The 25,603-nt window shown below is 42.7% G+C and overlaps 1 protein-coding gene across 2 annotated transcripts in view; it reads left to right on the forward strand.

Annotated features, from left to right (window-relative positions):
- SETBP1 (SET binding protein 1) overlaps positions 1–25,603 on the forward strand; it is a 266,971-nt gene that overhangs the window by 117,664 nt on the left and 123,704 nt on the right. For both annotated transcript variants that reach the window (XM_056513669.1, XM_056513670.1), the window contains one exon: positions 4,174–4,245. In XM_056513669.1, coding sequence (XP_056369644.1) covers positions 4,174–4,245 — 72 coding nt within the window. The remainder of the gene's footprint in view (positions 1–4,173; positions 4,246–25,603) is intronic.

Consider the following 25,603-nt stretch of genomic DNA (forward strand, 5'->3'; position numbering starts at 1 on the left):
CTCGAAAATGGCACTCTGCGCCACGCTAATATTTCGAAGCTGGGCTGTGCTGGAGAGCGGGGAAACGTGTCAGGAATGAGAATGGCTGAGACCGTGGGGCCACTGGCCGGGCTCAGGAGTGTCCTCCCTCCTCCCTGCTTCCCCTTCTTCGCCTTTTCAATGTGACCCTTCTCTCCTCCAGCTTCCCCTCACCCCCCCAGTGAAATTTGGGAAAGGGAGAGGATCTTTGCTGGGGACTTGGTAGTGTAAAGTGGCTCATCCCCTCCTTCCATAACCCGATCGGGGAAGAATTTTTTTTTATTATTTATTTTTTTAAAATATACTTCTTTTTTTTTTTCCTTAAAGAGGAATAGCAGATCTCAGGGAGTTTTCTGACTTTTCCTGCTGCCCTTGCCCTCCCAGTCGCTGTCCTCCTCCTCCTCCTCCTCACTGCACCCGTGAGGCTGCTGCTGCGGCTCTGTGTCGTGATGCAAGGTTACTTGTAGGACACAGGAGTCTCTGCTGCAAGGTGCAGCGTCGCCTGCGTCGGTGTTTCCCTCCGTTCCTTATTTGCTGGGAGATGAGGCAACTTCCAAGCGGCTCCACGGCTCAGCTCAGCTCCTGGTTGATGCTGCAGCGCTGTTTGGGTGGCAAAAGCCCCTTTCTGCAAAAACCTGTCTGGATAAAACAAACAAACAAACAAACAAAAAAGCTGGGATGAAACGGCACCATTTTGCGACGTTGGTTAATTTGCAAGAAACTGGAGTTTGCAAAGGCTGGAAATTTTTGGTGATTTCTGTCTGAAAGGCGAAGGTTTTGTCCTTGTCATTCCATTCACAGACAAGGAAAAAACCAAACCAAACCAAACCAAACCAAACCAAACCAAACCAAACCAAACCACTTACTTTTAACAGGGTTTTGATTTATATATATACATATATATATATTCACATTTTAAAAATTATTACCTTGTAGTTGTTCAGTAGTTAAAGTTAAGTGCAAAGATATTTTCCCCCTCCCCTTTCCGGATCATCCAGGAATTTGTATTTGAACTTTTGGGTTGTCATTATAGAAACTAGAGATTGGAAAAAGGGAAAACCCCAGTCTCTGGTTTTGAAAACAGGTCTAGATCCTGTTAGAACAGCAGTTTTAGCCCTCACATAGTCAGCAGGTCAAGTTCAAGGAGACCTTTCTGAAGCACAGGCAGAGGCTCATTAGCTTGCTGCATCTCAGAAGCTTGTGGATTATTGGGTTGTTAACTTGGCCCATTTTGTAGTCTCAGGCATGAGATGATCCCTGTGACCTCTTTCTCACCTGAAAACCATGCCCTGGTACACATTCAAACCACTTCAAACCTCACCTTTGGTCTCAGACATGGAGACCTGGTTTGGGAGCACATACCCCTGCTCAGGAAAGGCTTTTGGAAATACTGTGATAAATAGGGGGGAGTTCAGGCAGACTTAAAGGTGTTGTCTAGCATGCTTCCCTCACCCTCTTCTTCTCACAGCTCCTCACAGATCAATAGTCCTTCCTCTGTGGAGGATCAAATGCTCTGTCCCAAATCAACACTGTTGGGAGTGGCACTCTAAATGGATGCCAGCAGATTTTGTATGGAGCAGGATGAATAAAGCAGCTGATCCCTTGCTCTTACTAACCTCTCAGCTGTGCTTTGTACCCTGTCTTTGCTGCAGTTCAACTTGGGCTTGTGCAGAGAAGGTGCTGCCATGTCTTCTTGCTCTTTCACTCTGTTGTGACTGCAGGGTGTGCAGTGCTTGGCCCAGGAAAACTTAGTTTCTTCACCATGAAAATATCAACAAGAGGGTTAGCCAAAGAACCTGGGATGTGTTCTTGTACCTTCCACCCAATCCTACCTGTTTTCTCTGAATAAAGGACATGCATAGAACACATAGGTTTGTGGTAAACACATGTGTATGCTGCTTGATTTTCAGTTGTCTCTTTGGATGTTGTAAGTTGAGCTGTTTGAAATACCATCCCCACCCAGGCACACACCATGCAGACCTTGCCTGAATTTAATAGAATCACAGAATCCTTACAAGGTTTGGGTTGGAATGAACCCTAAACCTGATGAAATTCCACTCTCTGCCATGGGCAGGGACATCTCCCACTACACCAGGTTGCTCCAAGCCCCATCCAGCCTTGGAATACTTCTAGTGATGGGGCAGCCACAGCTTCTCTGGGCAGCCTATGCCAGGACTTCTCCACTCTACTGCCAGCAATTCTTGCCCAATATCCCATTTTTCCCTGCCCTCTGGCAGTGGGAAGCCATTCCCCCTTGTCCTGTCATTTCATGTCCTTGTCCCAGGTTCCTCTCCAGCTCTCCTGGAGCCTTTTTAGGTATGGGCAAACTCTCAAGATTTCCCTGGAATTCCCTCTCCTCCAGACAGAACAATTACAATGCTTCAGTCTTTTTTTTGTAGGTGAGATGTTCCAGAATTTTCCAGATGATCTTGGTGACACTTTTGGCTGCATTTGCACCTGTTCCTCTGGGTAGAACCTCCTCATTTTAACTTGAGATGTCTGAGGATGGGAATCTCAGGGATCTGTGGAATTTTAACCTGCAAGAGAAAGTGAGGGTTGAAACCTATCATCATGACCAGAGGAGACCCTGGTTCTTGTCCGGACCTGCACTGTACAGACCAATGCTCATGCTTTTAGATCTGGAGTCAGCTTGTGTTTACTACTGATTTAAACTTCTTCAGTTTTCAAATACTTCAGTCATCAAATAACAATTCCCAATAGATTTATAAAGAAGATCTCAAAGACATTGGCAGGTATTAATGTGGAGTGACACCATCCATACATGCACAGCAGCAAAATGGTGTTTGTTATTCAAAAAGGAAGCAACAAATGAAGAGATCTTCACAAACCTTGTTATTTCAGTAGGCAGAGCTCTTTCATTTCTTGAAATCTTGACCATAGGGGAGCTTGTGGAATGAATCTTGTCCAACCTGGGACAAGCCAGCCATCTGGGCAGCTTGATCATGCTTCCCAAGGAGGGAAGGCTTTGACAAGCTGTAGGTTTTTTGTCTTTATTTCTCTCTGTCTAAAAGAAGTGTATTTGGATGTATTCTCCAGAAATATGACGTCTAATGTGTCTCAAGTTGCTTCCTTCAAATCCTTCATCCTTTTAGCACTTTATAATGAGAAATACTGTCTACTTGGAGTTGTTATGAGGTGACTCGTGTCTGGAAGGGTTAATCTAAAGGGCTCTTCCGAGGCCTGTCTTCCACTCCTTCTCCCCACACTTTCCCCACTCCCAGTCTTATTTTTTTGGACCTGTAACCTCACATTTCTGTAATCTAAATGTGCAAATGCTTTGCAGTCACGGTCCAGTAGCTGGGTTAATCTCAGACCCCTGGAGTGGCAGATGGCTGATTTGTTGCTGATTCCAGCTATAGAGAATTGTGTCACCTATTATCTTTGCACAGACTGATGCTTAAAAGGATGCCTTTGGCAAAATCAGTGAAAAGCAAAGAAAAGCAAAGCAAACACTCTCTGATCTGCATCACCACAGGTGAAAATGTGAAATATTTCACCTTTGTGTGAAGGGCTGGAGAGGTGGACAAAGAGGAGAGGAGGTGGGAGGGGAGGAAAGGCAGAGGAAAACCTCATTTTCATACCAGAAGTACCAAAGCAAAGTGCAGAGCAGGTCTGCTGTTGTCATGTTGTTGGATCACGAGCACTTACTCTGTTTTAAATGGTTTTGCAATGTGGTAATCCTTGGCTTCAGCTCCCTACTTTAACTCTTATACAAACCAGGCAAGTTGTCTGCTTGTGACACCTTCCTGCTCTCTTCCCAAGCTTTTCCAGCACAGGTTGTCAGAGGAATCACTTCCTGAGATCATGGCTCATTGAGCGTCCCCACGGCTGCTGGGGAGAGCTGTGGTGGCTCTGTCGTGTCAGAAGGCTTAAGGGGACACTTGGGAGGGGAAGTTTTCACATCTGTGTGGGGTAAGGGGAAGCTTAGGGGGCCTTACAAAGCACTGAGGGACCTGAGGGTGAGCACTGAGTGCCCACAGGTGCACAGCTGGCAAGTGGGGATAATGGTCATACTGGAACATGTAAGGAAATCAAAAGGGCAGAGCAAAACTCAGGATGCTTGTGACCATTTTCTGCATAGTCATCCCTACAATCAAGGTTTTCTCTTTTTTCTCTTTGCTCTGGGAACCACAGAGTCAGATGAAGAGTTTGGGAAGAGAGTGTGGGTTCCCTGTGCAGAGTCCAGTGACGAAATCTGTGAACAAGGTAAGAAAAAGGGGATATGGCTGTGATGATTTTTGTTTCCTGCTTTTCCCTTTCCAAACACAATTTTTCAATGTTGGACACAAAATTTAGGTATGTGTATAACAGAAATGGATGGTCCAAGCACTAAGCAAACGAGTCTAAAACATTAATTTGGGTTTCTTTTAAAGCATGCCATTATGATGGTTTGGGTTTTAGAACAGTTTGTATTGTGTCCAAATGATCTATGTGTGAATAATTGTTACCAACCTCCTGACACCAGGACCTAATTAGGAAGTAAGAGCCTTAAATAGGCCATTTGTGTAGTGAGCTTCCATATGTCTCCTTGCACAATTTATTTTCTCCACTCCATTGAGATATAATGAGAATGAAACTCTTAGAACTGCTTTTGACTCTGAGGCTCTTCTCTTCATGTCCTATGCAGTTATAGCCCCTATTAAGTTTCCTTGTTTCAAGAAGAAAAAGCTAGGGTACTGCTACTTTTGGTCCAGATTGCCCAACCTTCTGTTTCCAAGCTTCCAATGGAAATGTAGTGAAAAAATGCAAAAAAACCCCAACCAAAACCAATTAAAAAAAAAAAAAACAAAAACAAAAACAAAAAAACCCACAAAAACAAAAAAACCTACCAAAAAACAAAAAAACAAAAACTCAAAAAAACCACAAAAAAAACCAAAAAACCCCAAAAAAACCCCCCCAAAAAAAAACCAAAAAAAAACCCCCAAAAAAAACACAAAACAAAACCATGCAGACTAAGAAAAATTGAATGCCATCAAAGAAGGCAGAAAGATCAAGACCGGATGATCTTGAGGGAATACTCCCTATCGTATCTACCTCACAACCCTGCTGAAATCTGGTGCCATTGTATTTTGGTTAATGTATAGATGCAAAGAAAGATGCCTGTGGATAGAAGCAATTTGAAGAGATTTGTATTGGTTTTGTTTAGCTTTCTTCATCCTAAGATGTGAGGAAGGGGAAAGGTTGGTGCAAGGTGGCTTGGGTTTTTTCTTAGTTTTGAATATTTATCTCAGTCTGAACCAACATCCTTCCTGGGACTCCTTGTATTTGTTTAAATGTTCTTCAAGTGTACTTTTAGAGTATATCCTTTATTTTCAAACATGTATTGCGTGCATGATTCCATCTCACACTTCACATGTCCCACTTGATTCTCTTACTCTCATCATTATGAAGTCAGAAAAACTTAAATGTATGATTAATTGCCATTTTCTATTAGGATAAACTTTAATAAATTCTTAGGGCTTGGGTTTTTGTTTTAACCCCCAAATCTGCATCTTGTTTAGTTTCCCAATGAAAGACAACTCTACTTGCAATGATTTTGTTTATGATAATTTGCTTGCATGTTCCCTTCCAGGAATTGTCATTGCCTTCCAGAAGGGAGGTTAGTGCTAGTCCCCTCGCAGTGATAATTATAATCAGACCTGTCAGCCTTCACACAGTCTACGCTTATCACTTGCATTTAGGAGGATTTTTCCTGAAGCCTATTACCAGTTCTGCTTCTTAGGGAAAAATAGTCATGATTTTTTCTCCTAATCTTTGATGGCTCTCAGCTTTGAAAGGAGAGGAGCAAAATGACTGCCAGTTGCAGTTAAAGAAACTGTCTGTTGGTCCTGGTTTAGAGCTCCGGAAAGCCAAGGAGTGGGCGGACAGTCTGGGAAACGCTGAGTGGTTAAATTTGTTTGTGACAACACTTGAGGTGTGCTGGAAACATAAAACAGTTTCCCAATGGCACTGCTCACAGGAGGTACCTCTGCAGACCAGCTAGACATGGGCTCCAGGTGGCAGGTGGCTCTTGGCAGTGGTGCCCTCTCTCCCTGCTGTTTTGGGCAGCCATCCCTGCCCATGCTGAGAGGCTTGGAAGCAGGATGGCCAGAGAAGTGGCTGCAGTTGCTGCTGGAGGCAATGACTGGCATCACCACCAGTGCAATGGTGACCAGCTGGGCCAAGTTAGGGTGTTGAGTAGGATGTGGTTCAGTATTTTATTAATCCCAGGATGCTTGGAAATTGTCCCCCCTAGTGTTATTCCCTGGGAAACACATTGACCCACTTATTAGATTTCCCCCCATTTTCACTCCATTATTGCTACCAATGTGCTGATAACCCCCATTTCTTACCTTGCTGGTTTTTACTAGCATCAAGATAAATAGGTGCAAGTTTTACCAGCTCATTAGACTAAAGAGTTATGTATCTTTAAGTCCTTCCTCTGTTACTCCCATGCTTTTTGCAATTTACTCAGAGATTTGGGCTCCCTTGATTTTGGCAGAATCTGAGGATGGTGGGCACTTTATAGCTTTTTTAGCAAAGGAGATGGTGGAAAATTGGGAATTCTTATGTTATGTGCAGTTTTCTATTTACAGTGCACAAGGATACGATTTTCCTTTGTTTTATTTAAATTCACTGGGAGCTAGAGATTTATTTATCAGGTGTCATTCCCTGAAGGATGAATAATGCCACAAAGAGAAGACTTCATCTATTATACAAACAGATTTGAAGGCTTTGCTATTACATTCCTCTGCCTGTTGAATGGAGTAAAAATGCCTTTGGCTGAACAGAGACAGAGTGATACTTAGCAGTAGCATCTTATGACCTTTTGATCAGCTGAGATCTCAAGCCATATTAGTGGACAGATTATGATGTGATGGAAAGAAGGCCAGGAATAGCCTTTTCATCATGAGATCTTTTCTGTGAATATCCTTCTCGGGTGTATTCAGGTGGTTAATCACTGGGGCCAGGGCAATCATTTGGAAGCAGGCGAGTGAAATGCTGGTATAGGCAATCCAAATACACTCAGGTTTGCCAAATGCAGCTGGATATTAGAGCTAATAGTTTCTTCCTAATATTCTCCTACCCTCCTGTTTCTATCAAGGCTGTGGGTGACCTTGCGATTTTTTTCCCTCTCTGATAATCCCATTTTGGCAGAAAGAGCAACACGAAATGAACCTTGAGTTCTTGGACCACAGGGGAGCTGCAGTCCCCAAATCAAAGGAATGCACATGGTGAATATGGATATCAGACTGTGAAGGGAAACTCACATGAAAATGTCTCTCTCATTTTAGAGATAATAACAGTGGTGCTTAAATCTATTTCAACCCTTCCAAGGAAAAAAGAATGCAGGTTTCAAAAAAAATGCACAGCTCTGATAGTATTTCTCATTTTACAGGGCCAAACAGAGAAAAGAGCAACTCTTACTTCATCTAACCTACCTGTGTAGACTTACTCCTTAAACTTTGCTCTAGCATTGAATTAGCCTCCTTTTCATCTAAATGTCCAAGGGGAATCTGCAGCCTCCTTAAAATCAAACATATAAAATTGTTCTTTCACTGCTGAGTCTGCACATCAATAGCAGTTGTGCCAAAGCTTGACCCAGGTGCTGTGGTCACTTTTGGAAGGAAAAGGGGCAGACATGTGGATGTGGAATGCCTCTGGGTCTGTCTGAGCATGATTATATGCCCAGGCAGCCCATGCTGGTTATGGGCTATGCAGCATCATCCTCTACATTGTTAGCACAGGGGTGCCCGAGTTGCACACTTTTTTTTCCTCCAGAAGCCAAACAAGCTTCTCATTTCAGTGTCAGGAAGAAGCAGGGCTGGCAGTGTGAGAATCCCAAACTGTCAGTGTAGTAGGGATGGTGATGCACAGGGTGTGGAGAACAATAGCTACCACAGCCCTGTGGAAGCTCTTTGAAAATAAGGAGGTTATGGAGGTGGGAGAAGCACACAGCAGGACACCATCTCCTCTCATCTCCCCCAGCCTCTTCAATCAGGTTCCTGCTGGGCTTCCCACTCCTCCTGCCTTTTGCACTAGATCACAGGATCATAAGGCCTTAGATTCTGCTGGCATGAAGGAATCTGCCATCCTCCTGGCATTATTGCTTCCTGAATCAGGAAACCACCATGAAACATCAAGGCTGTGAGCCTACATCCACATGGTGCCTTTAAGCTGCTTCTTCCAGGGCCACAAAGGTGTCCAAACAGGAGCTGGGGGGTGACACCAACTCCTGACAGAGGTTTGCACCATCTTTTCCTTGGGAAAAAAAGCCAAAACTGCAAAAAGTGGACGGCAGCCTTGGTGCTGTCCACAAAGAAAGTGCCATTGCTGAAATCCAGCCAGCTCACCAGGATAAGGAGCTCCCTCCCAAGCTGTCTGCAAACCATGAGTAGATTGCTGCACAGGTGATTGTTAGAAGTGTCATGAGCTAAACCATTCAAAGGAATGTGTTCCTCTGAACAGCTTCCATAGAAGACTAAGAGTTTCTGATGGCAGCTTTGAAACCTTTTCACTGGGAAAGCTTTGTGGTGTGTGTGGTGGAGAGAGTGCAGGCATGAACTATTTCCTCTGCCTCCTTTCTCTGCCTTGAGTCTCTGTGAGGTGGAGGAGTGTGCCAAGTGGAGGGGTGACACAGTACCAAGGTCTTCCCTCTTTGTTTGGGATTGCATTAATGCTGCTCTACCTTCTGCCAGATGGTCTTGCCTTGAAAAAAACAATTCTTCTAGAAGTAAAGAGCTTGCATTCAGCTTCTTGTAGCTCAGAGAAATCCATGAGAACAGACTTGCTCTGCCTTTTGCAGGTCAGGACAGAAAGTTGCTATGGGACATCTAATGGTATGGTTGTCATGGTTTAACCCCAACAGGCCCCTCATAGTCTCTCACTCACTCCCCCATCATCAGGATCAGGGAGAGAATTGGAAAAGTAAAAGCTGGAAAACTCATGGGCTGAGATAAAGTTTAACAGGGAAATAAAAGCCTTGCACACAAGCAGAGCAAAAGAGGGAATAAATTCACTGTTTGCCATGGGCAGGCAGGTGTTCAGCCACCTCCAGAGAGCCAGAGCCCATCACATGTAACAGTGACTGGGGAAGACAAACACCATCACTCCAAACATTCCCCCTTCCTCCTCCTTCCCCCCTACACTGAGCATGATGTCACATGGTCTGGAACATCCCTTTGGTCACTTGGGGTCACCTGTCCTGGCTGTGTCTCCTCCTAATCTCCCAATCAGCCCCATGCCCTCCCCAGCCTGGCAGTGCAAGAAATAGGAAAAGCCTTGGCTCTGCTCAGCAATAACAAAAACATCTCTGTGTTATCAACCCTGTGTTCAGCACAAGCCCAAAACACAGCCCAGTAACAGGGCTGGGAAGAAAATGACCCTGCCCCAGAAAAAGTGCTTGAGCTGGGATGCTTTTCTGGGGGTAAGCAATTTTAATACCAAACTCTGAAAATGTAGTATCAGGCAGATGTCAGTGATGTGCAACGGGATAGGATGATTTGTTTATGAAATTCATCTGTCCACGCATAATATTTTTTTCACTTTAAACACACCACATCTGGTTTCTTGCAAAGATTCTTAGATTGCAGACAGCAGTAAACACACATCCTATTGAGTAAGAGTGATTTCATGAACCAGCAAAAGGATTATTGTCATAACCAAATTTACAGACATACAATTCCCTTCTTCTGGCTGAAAAGAAGTAATCTTGATCAGGAAAAGAAATATGTCATAACAATAACTTAAGCAGGTTAAACAGTATCTGGGAACGCTCAGGGGAGTGTAACTGGGTATACTCAAAGTACTTAACCAGTTCTCGGCACACTTTTGGTCCAACTAGCAAGCTCCTAAATCATCCTTAAGCATGGATCAGGGTTCATCCCTGCGAGCTGTTTGCATTTAGCTGCTCTGCTAGGAAAGCTAAGACAGGGTTGTGAGCAGAGGTACAAACCTCTCTGTGCCAGTTGGCCTCCACGCCTGGGAATATTTCTGGGCACATTTAATTACTGCTGGCTGAAGAGGCTCAGGCCCAAGTGAGAAACTGGACTCCTTCACTCTGAACTCCATTTGTCAGCACTGGGAGAGGGGAGGCACCATCAGAAGCTGATTCAGGCCTCCCTTGATCCTGACCTGTCCAAATTGTAGGCAGTTGCTAAGGCAGCTAAGCCTGCAGGGTTTAACATGCTGATAGCAGGAGAAAGGCTATGTTATCCCCCAAAATGCAACGTATAATACATTTACTGTATTTGCTAGTCACCTCCCCAGCCTCTTCAAGCTCATGTAAAGATTATTAAGTCACTGAGGTGCTCTTTCCTGCAATAAGGAATGTCACCCATTATTTTTAATTTTTTTCTTCATTACCATGAGAGGGTTCCTTTTTCAATAAGTTTCAGCCATAACATAGTTGTTCTATATAATATGCTTTCAACAGTTTGGTCCTTGATAGTTAAATGTGTCCCCAGGAGACAATTGTAGACTTATACATAATAAAGAAGCTCATGGAAGGATACAGCATTATGTCTTTCAAATCTAAGCAAACCCTTTGTTTGACATAGAAGGTTTTATTTTGAGTTCACCCTATCAAAATATATTTACACACTTACATAGATACAGGTATCTATTTTTTCTCACTGACTTAAAAACCTCATTGAAAAGAAATAACTCTGGCTCAGCTCCTGCACCACAATGAAATATTTCATTATCTTTTCTTTCATTGAAATCTTCTCATGCACAAGGTGATCTGATTTAATACTTGTTTAAACACATCAAACAAAACATTTTCCCTTCAAGAATACCTCAAGTGTTTGGTCACAGTGGGGATGAAATTATTGATTGTATTTGGCACATATTTGGAAACATGACCTTAATCTGCAGGTTTCAGGGGAAAAAGGTATTTTCCCCAGGTACAGCAGTAAGTCAGATAAGTAAATAATACCTTTGACATGTTAAAGATGTTCCATTTTCGACAAAGGAAGTGATATTCCACTTGTGTCACTGAAACTCAATGTCCTGTGTGCTTGTTAACAGCTGCACATTTGTTGTTTCAGTGTCCCAGTTTGCTCTCAAGTATAAATGAACTGCTACATACCAAATAATCAATAGTTCTGCCAGCTCTGGAAATATAATATTGCTATTAATATTGATCCACACAACAGAAATCAAGGCATCAAACTTTGCAGGCATTATTTTCCTGCACCCTGCATTTCACCTGCAGAGTAACAGCTTGAAAATCACTATTCCCCAGGGAATAATGTTTTATGTTCACTCTCATTTCCTGTGTCATAATGAGCACAAATATAAACACAAGGGGATTGGGGGACAGGTGACCAGCAGATAGGGTGCATATAGATTTATTTCAGCCCTCTGTGGTTTCTGGGTGCAGGAAATCAGATGCAAAGAGCACCAGTGAAAACAATCTGCATCAACCCTAGTGTCCATCTCTAAGGGCATGGCAGAGAGCCTGGCTGGCCAAAATAATCAGTGTCCTGGATCTTAGAACCCCTTCTAGTGCCTGGAGGGGCTCCAGGAGAGCTGCACAGGGACTGGGGACAAGGCATGCAGGGACAGGACACAGGCAATGGCTCCCAGTGCCAGAGGGCAGGGCTGGATGGGATATTGGGAAGGAATTGCTGGTGGGAGGGTGGGCAGGCCCTGGCACAGGGTGCCCAGAGCAGCTGTGGATGCCCCATCCCTGGAAGTGTTCCCAGATTGGAAGGGCTTGGAGCATCCTAGTCTAGTGGAAGGTGTCCCTCCCCATGACAGAGGGGCTGGACTAAATGATCCTTAAAAACCCTTTCAACTCAAGCCCTTCTGTGGTGCTATGGGAAAGGTGTGGATGGAAAGGTGACCTGATGGCTGTGGCAGCTCTCTCCATGCGGGAAATCTGTAGCGGTGAAATCTCACATGGTTTTCTTGCAGAGGTGATTCCAGATTCAAGTTCTCAGGTGGAGAAAAACAAAGTCCTGCAACATTGATTATTGTTGGCAGCATCAAGCGCATCTGTTCCTTGTTCTCCTGTCCCCTCGAGCTGCCAGGTTGCCTTGGGAGGGAGAAATGTGGTGCTCCCCATTCTCACATGTGTGTTCACACACACCTCTGTGATTTTGGTGGGTTTTGTCATATCTGTAATGACTTTGCAATGAAGCTGTGAATGAAAGTTTGGCAGACTGGTTTTACAATTGTCAGCCTTCCCAGAAGCAGCCCAGAATTTCATTAACTGAGGTATAGGCATGATTTCTTATAAGCTCTTTTCAGATTTTACTAGATCCCAATCTGATCTCTTCATAAAGGAATGCTGTAGTTCTGGTCCCTTATGTTTGAGCAGCAGCTGCACTAGATGATGCTCCTATTTTTAATAAATGCCTGTAGTTCAATAAAAATGATGGGAAATAAGAAACTTGGATATGAGTCAAGAATAATCTTGGTGAGGATAAGTGGGGGAAGTAGGAAATTTGAGAGGGAATGGTCACACCATGACACTGTGGCTGGGTAAAGGTGCAGGAGGTTGGTGGAAGTGTAAAAGCAAGAGCCTCAGATGGCTGGAAGGAGTCCATGAGGAGCCCTGGAAGGGTAAGGGAGGAAAAAGAAATCTTTCCTTTCACATGACTTAAGAAGAGGGCATCAGAAGAAATTATACCCTCTGCAATGCCTTGCTCCTCTCCTTGAGATGGTGGCCTGATCATGATTCAGTGTCATCCTGACCCCCTGTGCTACTAGCTTAGTTCTCCCTCCCAGGTGACCTTTACCCACAGCATCCCCTGGCTCCCAAGGAGCAAATTTATCAGTCTTATCCTTCATCAGAGAACTTCAGCTTATATCCTGCATGAAAAGCCACTTAGTACCTATGAGATGAAGCTCAAGACAACAACTTGAGAAGTCTACATGAGGAATGAGATTTGTATTATCTCTTACTGGAGGCAATCAAGGTCAGGATTGAAGAGCAGTCAGAGTTGCAGGGAAAATGAATGCAAGGCTCTTTATCTACTGGCAATCCTAAGACCCAGGTTCATATCAAAGATTACATTTCTGCACTCTTTCTGAGGCAAGAAACTGGAACTCAGACAGTCAGCCAGGAGCAGGTATGACTTAGGGTTGTTGCTTTGGAAGAACATGGAGGTAAGGCTGAGGTTGTCATCAGCTGTTGCTGTGTAGTGTCAGCAAAAAAAGATGGTGCCATGGCTACAAGCTTTCAAAACATTTCTCTCCCCACCTCTTCTCTGTACAGCCTCATCAGCTTACTTCAGCTGTGACTGAAACCACAATTTATGTCATTACATTTTTTGCTCCCATTGGATGGTGAGTGTATGGCCATTTCTGCCCTTATCTCTTCTTTAAGATAAAATGCTCCAAAATGCCATCATTGAAGTTCAGAGGTTATCGGTGACTTTAAAATCCTCTCCAATCGCCTTGGATCAAACCCAAATGAAATAAAAATCCATGAGAGAGAGTCAAGGGGCCAAGACACCAAAATAATGTGTCCAAGGCAAGCAGCTTGCTGGTTTCAGAGTGTTTCTGGCAGCCATCTGCTCATTTGAATTTGAGGATGTGATGCTTTTAGAAGTCAGAGAAAAAACCACACACTCAGACCCACAATCTTCAGATATTTTACTTGATAACCGGATTCTCTTTTTTGTTTTCTTGCAACCTCAAGAATGTCCTGTTTTGCAATTGTACTGTCAGCAGGTGTCTGTAGTGCTGAAATATCAGGATGTGTAATTCTCAACCTAAAAAAAAGTAAAGATCTTTCTGAAGCCTTGAAACCTTTTCTCTTCACTCGTCTTCATGAATGAGCAACAGAATGGGCTGTGTTACTAAAACTTGATAGTCGCTCATTTATTTACATGGTTAATGATTGTCCCTTTTCAGCTAAAAAGATACTGTTTTTATCATTCTACTCCTATTTCAAGTCTGTGGTCTCAGCCTTGTCCTGTGTAACAAAGAAAATGATCCTTTTATGGATGGTGTTAACTGAGACACCAGTGACAAAACCACATTTAAGAGCTAAATTCCCCTTTTATTCTCAAAGGTGATCAGGATCAAAGGACCAAGAGTCCAAAGCTGAAGAGAGAAACTTGAACTCCTGGTGTATCCTTCCTGTGAACAAATAAAGACATTAGAGATTCCCTTGTGCCAGTGTGACCCTTTTAATCACCAGTATGGCCACCATTATGAAGATGATATTGTGGCAGCCCATAAAATCCCTGTCATGGCCAGAGCACCATAAAGCAAACATATTATTGTTCTTGGCCCAAAGAGTGTGTGACAATAAAAGGTGAAGATGGGAGCTGAAGAACCCTCCAGAGGCAGGAGTGGGAAAAGGCTCTGCAGTGCAGCCAGCTGTGGCCAGCTGTTGCTAGGGTTGGGTGCATCTCACTGGGAGAAGCTTGCAACTGGACTGTGAGCAAGGCTGGTGTAATGAGAGCCTTTTCCTTGCAGGAATGACAGCCTTGGGGAGGAGATGGAGGTGTAAGAGCAGAAGATATTTACTCTCTTAGTTGGCACTAGCTTAGGGAAAACATTCTTTCTCGATTTAAAAAAAAAAAAACCAAACCCAAAACTAAAATGAATAAGGCATTCATAAACTAATGAAAGCTTCATTTTCATCTGTTATAATGGACTTCATTAAGTTCTGGACATTCACCACTTCACAATGTTTATCTGCAAAGCAGTATTTCCCCATGCCTGTTGAAAAGGAACAGCAGGAGTATTTCAGCAAATTCAACCCACTTCTGGCATCTGGTGTCAGGATTTTGATGGCACACACATTACCTTGTTTTTTTTATACGCCTTCATTTTTCTTTGAGTGACAATACTTAGTTTTGATGCCATGATTTTCATACATAAATTTCAGTGTCTCAGTAAGCAGGGCATAACATTATTCTTGTTTCAGAAAACAGGAAAAAAACCTAAGTGAGGTGATTCAGTGACTACAGAGCAAAATAGACCTTGATTTTCTAAATGCTAGGAGTATATTGCATCTCCCACAGGAAGATTTACCCATGAGTAGACAATGTCACACGGGATGAGAACCAAAGGCTTGCACCAAACTTTGATTAAGGGAATGAACATGTCTCCTTTGGCTTCTTGTGGTGCTGGATTGCTCTTTTAGAGTCAGGAATTCTGAAGCAATAACTGGAAGGAAAAATATTCAGCTTGGTAGATAAAGCAAATAACATGAGGCTCCCTGTGTTTTCCTTCCATTTTTGTCACTGGCCATTGTCAGTCAGCCCTTTCTAGTGGGATTTTCTGTAAGTCCTGTTTGGCATAGAGAAGTAAAGATCTGACCTCCTCTGTGCTTCCTGTTTGTTTCCTTCTGGTCTCAAATTTGCTTTGAGGGCAGCTTGGGTTCAGTCTTCTTCTGATGTCTGTAGGACTCACCAGGTCCTGTGCTGGTGGCAGCAGCAGCAGCAGCCACTTGGGAGGCCCAGAGGCAAAAACTGGAAATCCCTGCAAAATCTAACTGTGGCACTAGGTAACACATAATTAGCTTTTTTTTTTTTTGTGGGATGGGGTGTTGGGGAGCACCTGCTTGGTTGAAATGGTTCTTCAATTCTGTGCTACTGTGAGGGCCCTGAAAGTCCTGGGATTTAATACTGAAGCCATCCTTCTGGGCTCTGAGTTGGGAACCTAAATTGGTTGGCATTCCCAAATTGGTTTGTTGTATTACAGGTGGCCTTACTGCAGGCTTTGAGGATCCACATTTTTGGTACAATCACATCTGCTATTGAAGGGCTACTGTGTCCTTTCAAACCCTCTGCTTGTTCTTTTCCATCACATCCCACATCATTTTGAAGTGAGGGATCTTTTCTTTTCAAGAAAAACAAGAAAATTGGTGACAAGTAGCTCCAGAAATCTCTGGAAGTCATGCTGGTAAATGCCCTCTTCCTTTGGCATTGGGAGTCTCCCAGCATGGCACTGCTCTTGATTTACAATGAGAGGAGTTCAGAAATATTCCCTCTGCTTCCAGGGAGACCTCAGAAATGACTCCCTGATAATTGAGGAACCATCCCTCCACATGTCTGCAGAGCCACTGCCACCATGGCATTTTCCACAAAGGCAGCCCGTGGTCATGCAGCTCTCAACACACTCAAAGAGAAAAGGAGGGAAGTGGGCAATAACCTCCTTCCTCCACAGCCTTGTCCACCCTACAGACACATCTTCTGGCCAAGGAAAGAGCTTGTTATTCCCAAACTTGGTTGTCCTCTAATGGGCAGATCAATTGGCCAAGAATAGGCCTAGGGTGTGGAGGAATGTGTGACTCAGCACCATGCTAAGCTGCTTTTACTCATGAAAGTTTAAAAAAGCACCATTCCCCAGTTTCATATACCTTGAGATCCTGGCTGCTGCCTACAGGTTAATGATTTTGTGAGGTTTTTATAAAACACTGGGGAAAACTAGGATGCCTTTGGCTTTCAGCCTTTGGCTGAAATTTCCCTTCCCTGTCCTTGCAGGGAGGAGTTGGTCCTCTGCACAGTGGTTCATAGGATCAGGACAGTTTGGCAAGACAGTCCAGCAGGCTGAGGGAGAAGGGTTTTCTGAGCACAGACACTTAGCAATTATTAACATTTTACTGCCACCCCTGGCACTGTTCAAAGCCAGGCTGGATGGTGCTCTGACCAGCCTGGTCTAGTGGAGGGTGCTCCTGCCCATGGCAGAAGGGTAGAAATTAGATGGTCTTGAAGGTCCCTTCCAACTAAAACCACCCTGTGATTCCAACAAATGGTGTGATGAATCGGCTAGAGAGAGTTCACAGGAGCATTTCTATGTGACAGAGAAAGCAATTTTACCTAAATTGTGACTAAAACCCCAAACCCACCCTATGCTGACATCAACACATGCACTTTTTTACCCCTGCATTTAACTCACAGTATCTTGGGTGCTGAAAGCACAGAACTATTTGGTAATGTCAGAGTTGAAAGAACTGGGGTAACAAAAAGATTGAAGTTATTTAGGTGAGATCCATTCTTCTTCATATTTCACTTGCCTTGCTTTGTTTGTGCAAAACTTCATTCCCTGTCTCATAGCTGATGGACAGAGCCAGGGAGGCACATCCAAAAGTTTCTGTCTGCAGATACAGGCCTGATACACTCCAGAAGGACAAAAAGAGCAATCATCTAGATGTGAGCTGAGCCAATTAAATGTCTGAGCAGTGTTTCAAAAGCGAACATGGGCGGCATCAGAAATTTTCCATCAGCTGTAATAATGCCAATTACTTTGCCAGTTGCTGATTCCACTGTGATTTGTTTAGTGCAGTCATGCTTCAGCTTCATCTTCTTGCCTGGGCTGATAACACTTTGTTTATGCTGACTGTTCATTTGCAGAGCTTTTCTCTCTTTTTTCCCCTGATGTTTTCTCTTTTCCTTGGGCCCATCTCAGAGTACAGAGTAATCCTCTTCCCTCTGCCCCTGCCAGATGGGGCAGAGTATCCTAAAATGGTAACAAGTTTCTTGGGAGCAAGAGATGCTGATGTTGTTCCCAATTACTTTGTAGATGCAGAGATCATCCTCTCCTTCTCCTCCTGGCACTGAGTTTAGAAAGCAAAAAATCCTCCCAAGAAGTCAAGGAGCTTCTCAAGGAGTGGGCTGTCAGGATTGGATGGTGATGGTGGCTCTGAAGCTGATTGCTTTTATCTCAGGGATAGAAGGAGGGACCTTGTGCCTCTCCTTGTGACACACAAGGACATGTGCACACCCACAGTGAGTCTCCCTGGAAAGTTAGCTGGAGTTTTTCATTTATGTTTACTTTCAAGTCCATGGAAATTATTGGGAGTCCCCATAGCCACTTTGCAGAAGTGATTTTTTTCCTGCTAATTGGGGAAGAGTGCTAATCATGAGTATTATAGGAATTCACCTGCCTGACTGGAAACTTGAATATAAAGTGCTGCAATATCTTCCAGGAGTTTTAAAAGCTGGTTTAATGTGCTTTTCAGTTAGGTTCAGGCTGGAGAGGGTGGGATAACAGCTCCTCTATCCTCCTTCAAGAGATGCCAATAAGTGGCTTGCCCTCCAAGGTGGGTAATGTCTTTACCTCCTTTTCACCTTCCCATAGCAGCTATTGCCATCTCCAGAACCTTACTGGTGGTGCATTTTGTACATACCAGCCTTGCTGCCATCTTTCCTAATGTCCAACCTGAGCCTGCCCTGAGCACCTTGAGCACATTTTCACCAAGATGCAACAGGACTTTTTTCTATCCAAGCAGAGGAGTCCCCAGAAACATGATCTGCCACTTGAAGTATCAGCTAGAGATGAGGCTATCAACTCTATTCATACCCTGCTATCAGTTTCAGCTTTGCAGCTGACTAATATATGTGACACACTTTGCTGCTCACAGTCCTCCTTGTCACCAGGAATTGTAAAAGATCTCCTGGACGTGTCACAGTTCATATCAGCCACAAATAGCCACAAAACAGACAAGCTGCTGCCTCGTGTCAGAGAAATGTGGCAAAGGGAGTTTGTGGGGGAAACATTTTGTGACAATAAACTGAGAAATTTAAGGCAGATTTTGGTTCTAGGAGATGAACACACTGGGATGTGGTTCCTTTGTCCAGCACTGTCACTGCAATGGACCTTATGCCCATGCAATTTACAAAAACTGCAGTCAACAAAAGCTGCAAAATGTGAATGAGGCTGAAATCTCCCCTTACACAGTCCAGAATTAAAATTTCTTGCCCACTCTGTATTCACAGCAGCACAGATGCCACAAACACCAGCTGCAAGTTTTGTTTTCTTTGTGGGACACCGAGACACAAGGAAAAATAATTTTTCCAAGTCACAAACCTACATTGAGAAATAACTAAAAATACATGAGACCATCTCCTACTCTCTGTCTTACTTGCAGGACAGCCTTGCATTCAAAGATGGTTTATGTGTGAGTGTTATGTGGATCAGCATGTAACTCAGTGGCCACTAAGTCCAACCACATCCAGTTAACCCTCAACTAAAACAGTCATACAACAGAATCAAAGAATTGTTAAGGTTGGAAAACACCTCCAGGATCATCAAGTCCAACCTTTGATTGAACACTACCATGTTAACTAAACCATAGTCTCACTCCCAGGCATTTTTTGACCTGCAGGGATCCTGCCCCTGCCTGGGCAGCCTTTTCTAATGTTTAGCAACCCTTTCTGTGGAGAAATTTTTGCTGATGTCCAACCTGGACTTCCCCTGGTGCAGCTTGAGGCCATTTCCTCTTGTCCTATTGCTTGTTGCCTGGGAGAAGAGATCAGCCCCCACCTGGCTACAACTTTCTTTCAGGTAATTTTAGAGACTAAGAAGGTCTAAAAAAATAAAATACTCTTTCAGATTTTTAAAGTACCAAAATATTTTCTTTTTCAGGATGCAGACAAATCAAATTCACTTAAGACTGAAAAGCCACTAACCTTTTTCTTTATTTTTCCTAGTTCTCTGTATTCTTGCAGAGTACTGTTGTAGGGTCATGACATACTTATTGTGTATGTGTTGCAATATAATAACTCATCTGGAGATTTAAACTAGCAAAGGGATTATAAAACTAGAGGCTGCTCTGTTGGTATGGCTGGCTTGGTGTTTATTTTAGGGAAGGATCTATTATCTCACTGTGTTGGAGAGCTGCCCTCAGAGAACCAACAATTCCTGCCCTTCATTTGAGGTCAAAGGCAGGTCTCTCTCCTGGTGTTTAATCTGACTTTTTTATGGAATCATCTCCTGGGTTTTGGCAATATTTAGTAAAAGAAATAAAGCCTAATTTGTCATCAGGCTCATTAGGGAAACCTCAGTGTTGGATTGCTAAATAAAATCCAGTGGGGTCCCACTGGATATGTTTTCTGTCACAGCACAGGGTATTTAATGCAACCCTTATGGTGAGTACAGCAGACTTCAGTTTTGTTAAGCCCTTGGAGACTTTGGAATGATTTCTTCTTTGGCCCAAACCAGCAGAATATAATTTTGCTCAAAAAGAAAGGGAGAAAAACAGCTATATGACAGGAGAGAGCACAAGGTAGAGAACAGGTTGCAAGAAGATGTGCTGTCTAAATCCAGCTAAAGTCTCATTGACATGTCTGCATGTGTATATCCCCATCCATAAAATGGGAAGATTAGTAATTCTCTATCTTGCAGAGAGCTAAGAAGCTAAATTAATTACTGTTTGTGGAGCTAATTGAGATTCCCAGATGAGTACTGTTTGGAACATTTTAATTCTTATTATTATTATTTCCATTGAGGTTTGCCTCCATGTAATTAGTTTGCTGTATCTGCAAACAGGTATGTTCTCTCGAGCTCTTTGGAGGCATTCCTCATGGGACTGGCCCAAGCTGTGTGGGATAAGGATGCATTGCCAATCAAGGCTGAGCTGCCTTACAGCTCTTCCACCTCACCCCAAACCCATGTACATCTCCTTGTATGGCTCTGCTCTTTAGAAAGTCAGATTTCCTGAGTCACATTTCCTCAAGTGAACAGAAACAGCTTAGGGAAACCAGCCTGATTACAAATTTATGCACCAAATTATTGTGGTAAATTATACTTGTGTGTGCCTGTGTGTAGTGGAATCAAGCCTAGAGGCAAATGATGTCCATTCCAGGGAAGAAAAAATGTTTTCCAGCAGCATTAAAGCGTGTCTAGGTTTGGCCATCAGTTTCTATTGGGTTGAAAATTAAATAAATTCTCGCATAATGTGTACAAGTCACCTATTGTTTCAGTTTATATTCACAAGTGCTGTTTACTTCAGTAATTCCGAGTTAGCTCAATATTTTCAAAAAAGTCAATAAAAGCTGCAGTTGCCATCACTGAAGATTCACTTGTCAAATACCTGTCCTACTTAAAATTAGCACAAAGTAGTAGAACAAAAAGACATACTAAAATGGTGCCAGATTTAAAACAAAACAACCCCTTAAGATAATGTAAGAGCTATAGGAAGACTGTTGTTTTATTTATGAATGTGGAACTTTGTCTATTCATTATTTTGTGTGTCTGAGCCGGTGTGTTTTGCTTTCTCCTTTCCTTTCATAAATAAGCAATAATTGACATTGAGACAGACAAAAGGAGTGAGTTTTAAGAATCTTGAAACACAAGAGGCAGTTTTGCCAGAGGTTTCATCTGAGAGAAGCTAAGTCAGTATGAGCTGGAAAGCTTGGGGAAGTAGGCAGAAATAATCAAGTCAACATGTCAAAAAAGGCTGTTCAACTTCTACTGGAGCTGTGCTTGTTTACCTTTCTTGTGCAGAAAACTTAGAGGAGACAGGCTTGGCGATGGGAAAATGGTTTTAAGCCAGCTGAAGTACTTTGTGGTGTTCACATCTCTTTTACAATGGGAACATAGAGGTGCAGGCATTTCTATTTACTTAACAAGTCAGTGAAACCCTCAGTCTGATACTGTGCCCAATATAACCAATTTTAGTGTTGTGATTTTTGTGTTCCTGTAATCCTGGGACAGTCCTTCAAAATCCATATTTGCCAAGGCAAATATATTTGGCCTAAAGGGAACTGGGAGATTCCTCCTTTTTTTTTTTTTTTTTTTTTTTTTTCCCAGATCCCTGAATGAATAAGAAGCTATACACCATTTTAAGGATGTGTTCATGGACTGAGACACCCGAATATTTTCAAAGATCTGCCACTACCTCTGAAAAACTGAAATAATCATTGTCATTAGTGTCTCCTTTGGCAGGAAACCTGTGGTTAGAGGGAACAAGTTAATACAATAATTAGTTGTTTAATCTTCTCTATGTCCAGCTAGAACTTGCAAATAATAGAAACACAGCCAGGGTGCTTTTTTGCCGATTGTTTCACTGGCTTTCCCCAAATTATCTAATACAGCACTGGAAAGAACTGAAATTTTAGACTTCCATTTGCAGGATTCCCCAGCGCTGCTATCAGCAACCTCTGAAACAGATCCATTCAGTTGTTTCTTTGATGTGCAATTAAACCCAGGAAAAAATAGCTTTGTGTAATGTATAAATAGAAAAGAAGAGAGATAAGGGTAGTGTTGAAGTTGCTGGCTGACAGCTTGGCATCCAAACGTTAAAGGTGAATGCCACTACCACTGCTTAAGAAAAATGTCTGCTCCTTCCCAAATTCCAGCCCCCTGAAACTTATCACTTTATTTACCTTGTAGCTACCTTAGTCAGTTGAAAAGAAGAAGAAAACAAAACAAAACAAAACCAAACAAAAAACAAACACACCAAAAAACCCCACAAAAACCCTTTACAAAAAATCCAAAGGCCACATAAGGTCTTTGAGGCCAACTTCATTTGTCCTACCAGCAAAAATAAAATTTTTGTTGGAAGAAAATATTGTCTGTTTTCAAGGAGAGTTTCTTCATTAGATGGTTTTTCCCTTTATCTCCATAAAAACAGCATTCTTGCAGGAAGCTTTTAAGTTTACCCATTCTAATTGATGAACAATTGGTGTTTGAAATACAGACCTCTTGCATGCTGTGAAAGTGAGTACATGGGGTGGTCTTGGAAGGATAAGGCATCCAGGCTCATTTTAATTAAACTGACAAAAGCCTGAGAAAATCCAGGTGAAAGTGAGAGTATTTGATGAATTTCAGCAAGAAATCCAATTTCACCTTCTGAATAAGCCAAAAATAGCTGCTGGTAATGAAAGACAACAACCATTATAATTCAGGACAGTGAGGAAGAGTATGTGGAGAAAACAAGGATTGCAAAGAAAATGATTAATACCCAACCATTACCTGCCTAAACCATGTGTACATCTAGTGCCAGATGGATTTCCAGGTTGAAAGTATCTCTGTCTTGTTGGTCTCATACAAGCCAAGTGAGGTCTTCCCATCTTTTGAGGATCCCAGTGGCCACCTGCTGCATGAATTCCAGCTGGTTGCTCTTCAGCCTGCTGAACTGCTAAAAAGTGTGTGGAAACTCAAAACATAATGTCAAAACAAAATAATAGGAAAGTCTGTTCTGTAAAGGCCTACTCTCCTGCTAATGGTTTGAGTTTTTTTGTTGTTTTGAGCTTTTTTGTATGAATGGGGTTTTTCACAATGATTTTTTAAAGGAGATTTTACTGTGCATGGTTTTGTGGCTGCCAGAGGAAAAATATATGACAACATCTGCTTGCTAAGATTTATGGCTTCTCAAATATAGATAAAAAAGCAGGTGTCACCTTTGCAACAATAACTTGAGAAGAGGAGGATGATGTCTCTGGTGACAGAGAATGGTGTGAGTCAGGGCTTGGGGCTGAGCTCATTTCTAGATACCTGTGCAAACCAGTAATACATGAGCTACAGTTTAGTATGGAGAGACCACCAGATCTTCCAGCTGCTCCATTAGGACTTCAGGCCAGGCTATTTAATGATGCCCTGGCCTCCTCCTTTAAGCAGATTATCACAGTGACACACTGACTGCTGTGCCCTGCCAGAGCCCTTGGGCTGCTCCTCTGCTCATGGAGACTCTGCTGTCATGAGAGGAGGTTTTGCTGTGGGCCAGGAGTATCGCTGGATTTTGTCTTAAATAATAAACAACAGCAACAAAAAGGTGGTTTTGAGAGTTGTTAGATTTATTATTAAGGCGTTTATTATTACTTAGCAACCTTCTCAGGTTGTCTTTGTTGGGTGCAGCTCTTTGAGAAAAAAAAAAAAATCCTCTTTCTGCAGAAAAGCCCTTGGTCCATGCTGCTGGAGGTGAGCCATCTCCCCAGGGCTCTCTCTTCAGAGTGTTTATTTTGTCCCACCACAAGCTCGCCAGTTCCCTGTTGTAGTGAATTTCACTTTCTTCTAGTTTTTGAGAGGGGATAATAGTCCTTACAGGGCTTTGAAGTGCATGTAGGTGTTGGGGTCACAGATGATAATACAACTGTTACAAGAACAAAGCCAGTGAGAGTGCTAGAAAGGCATGGGTATATGCTTTCCAAGTGAGAGCTGGTGATTTTTATCTAGGTTTTTTATATTTTTACCATAAAATCTGTGGGGGGGAAAAAAAAAGTCTTTCCCAAATAAATGGTCCCACATTGGGACTAAATTCATCTAACAATTTTAGCTCCAAAATTAAAGAGTAGAATTCTGTAAAAAAAAAAAAAAAAAAAAAAGTTTTCATATTGAAAGGCATACACTGAGACAGATGGAGAGGAAAAGAAGGATCAAAGAGAGGAAACATAAGTGAGAAGATAAAAAGAATTGGACTTTTCCTTTTTTCTCCCAGAACATGAGGAAATGCACTTCCTGATGTATTTTATGTAGATTTCACCCCTACAAAAATACACTGTTCCTTCAGTTCTTTTCCTAGATTCTGTCATTAGATCCATCCTGGAATTGACATGTGACCTGCAGCAAGTGACAATTTCTGTGTGACTTGGCTCACCCTTCTGCAAACCTGCAGGTTTAATGGGTTTTGTTCATTAAACCTGCCCAGCTCTTCAGGCTGGAGGTGAGGGTGGCACTACATACATGCCAAGTCTGGATAGAAATTGTCAGTCCTGTCTGCTCTAATGAGACTTTTCTCCTAAAGAGGACATCAGTGTGTAACCCATCTGCTACTGTCATGTACACACAGCTTGCCATATATGCTGAAAAATATTCCTGAGTGTGCATTCCTTCTCTCAGCTTTTTTTGTCAGCAGTCCTCTGAAGATATGTGTTCCCTTAATGAAAGTTGATGGTGAAATAGCTCAAGAATTTTGGAAAATAGAAGATAGTTTCTTTGCATTAATGACAGGTGTCTAATTCATGCTTCTGCCAGGCAAGCAGGAAAGTCATTGCCCCCACAGAAGGAGCAACATGAGATGGATTATTTGGGTATGAAATAGGTGCTGGAGTCTATCACAGCAATGGAAAGCAGCAGTCATACATCACAGTATGACATAATTTTTCATCATTCTCTGCCAGCTGAGCTGTGATTAACGTGTTAGCAGGTTTGTCAATTGTCAGATCATAAAACTGATCACTGGAGCTGCACTAAAATGTGCAAGCCTTTGAAAACAGGCCAGGCATTCAGTCTGATCCAGCACTGAATTTGCCTGCAAGTTTTAGTTCCCTCAAATGGAGGGAGATGATGTGCAAGCAACACCCCTGTTCCCCACGTCCTTAATGTGTGCAATGTGTGCATGCTGGGTCCATGTTAACATCAAGGCATCCTGTGTGCTCCTCTTCATCCAGACACCCTTCAACTGAGGCCTCTGAAGGCATTTTATCTCCACAAGGACAGAGATAGATGCACTTTGGGCTGTTCAGGTTTCCCAACCCCTTTCTCAGTGTTGTTACTTCAGCACAAAACACAATGACAACAGTTTATGTGTAATGGGATTAGATAACTAACCACTGACAAAACAATGGTTACTTGAACTAACAAGCATGAGAAAAAGAAAGAGAGCTGAGGAGTGTGACCCAGAATGGGAGAGAAGTGAATAACATATGCCTTTGCACAGTATTTTGCTGCCGCTTGTGAAAGAATGCTCAGACGTTTGGAGAGTAAGCCAAGACTTGCTCTGGTCAACGGAGCCCCAAGGTGTTTGATTTACAAACAGCTAAAAATGCTGCAAAACTTTGAAAGTGTATTTACAGCCCTTTTTTCACCCTGTCTGCTTGCTGGCTCATACAGAATTACGAGGGAATGGTTTGGGCTGTTACTGTGGTTTTACTCTTTTACAGTTGTTCCATGC

This window comes from Oenanthe melanoleuca, chromosome Z, assembly GCF_029582105.1.
Source record: "Oenanthe melanoleuca isolate GR-GAL-2019-014 chromosome Z, OMel1.0, whole genome shotgun sequence".
In the NCBI taxonomy this organism is placed as follows: Eukaryota; Metazoa; Chordata; class Aves; order Passeriformes; family Muscicapidae; genus Oenanthe; species Oenanthe melanoleuca.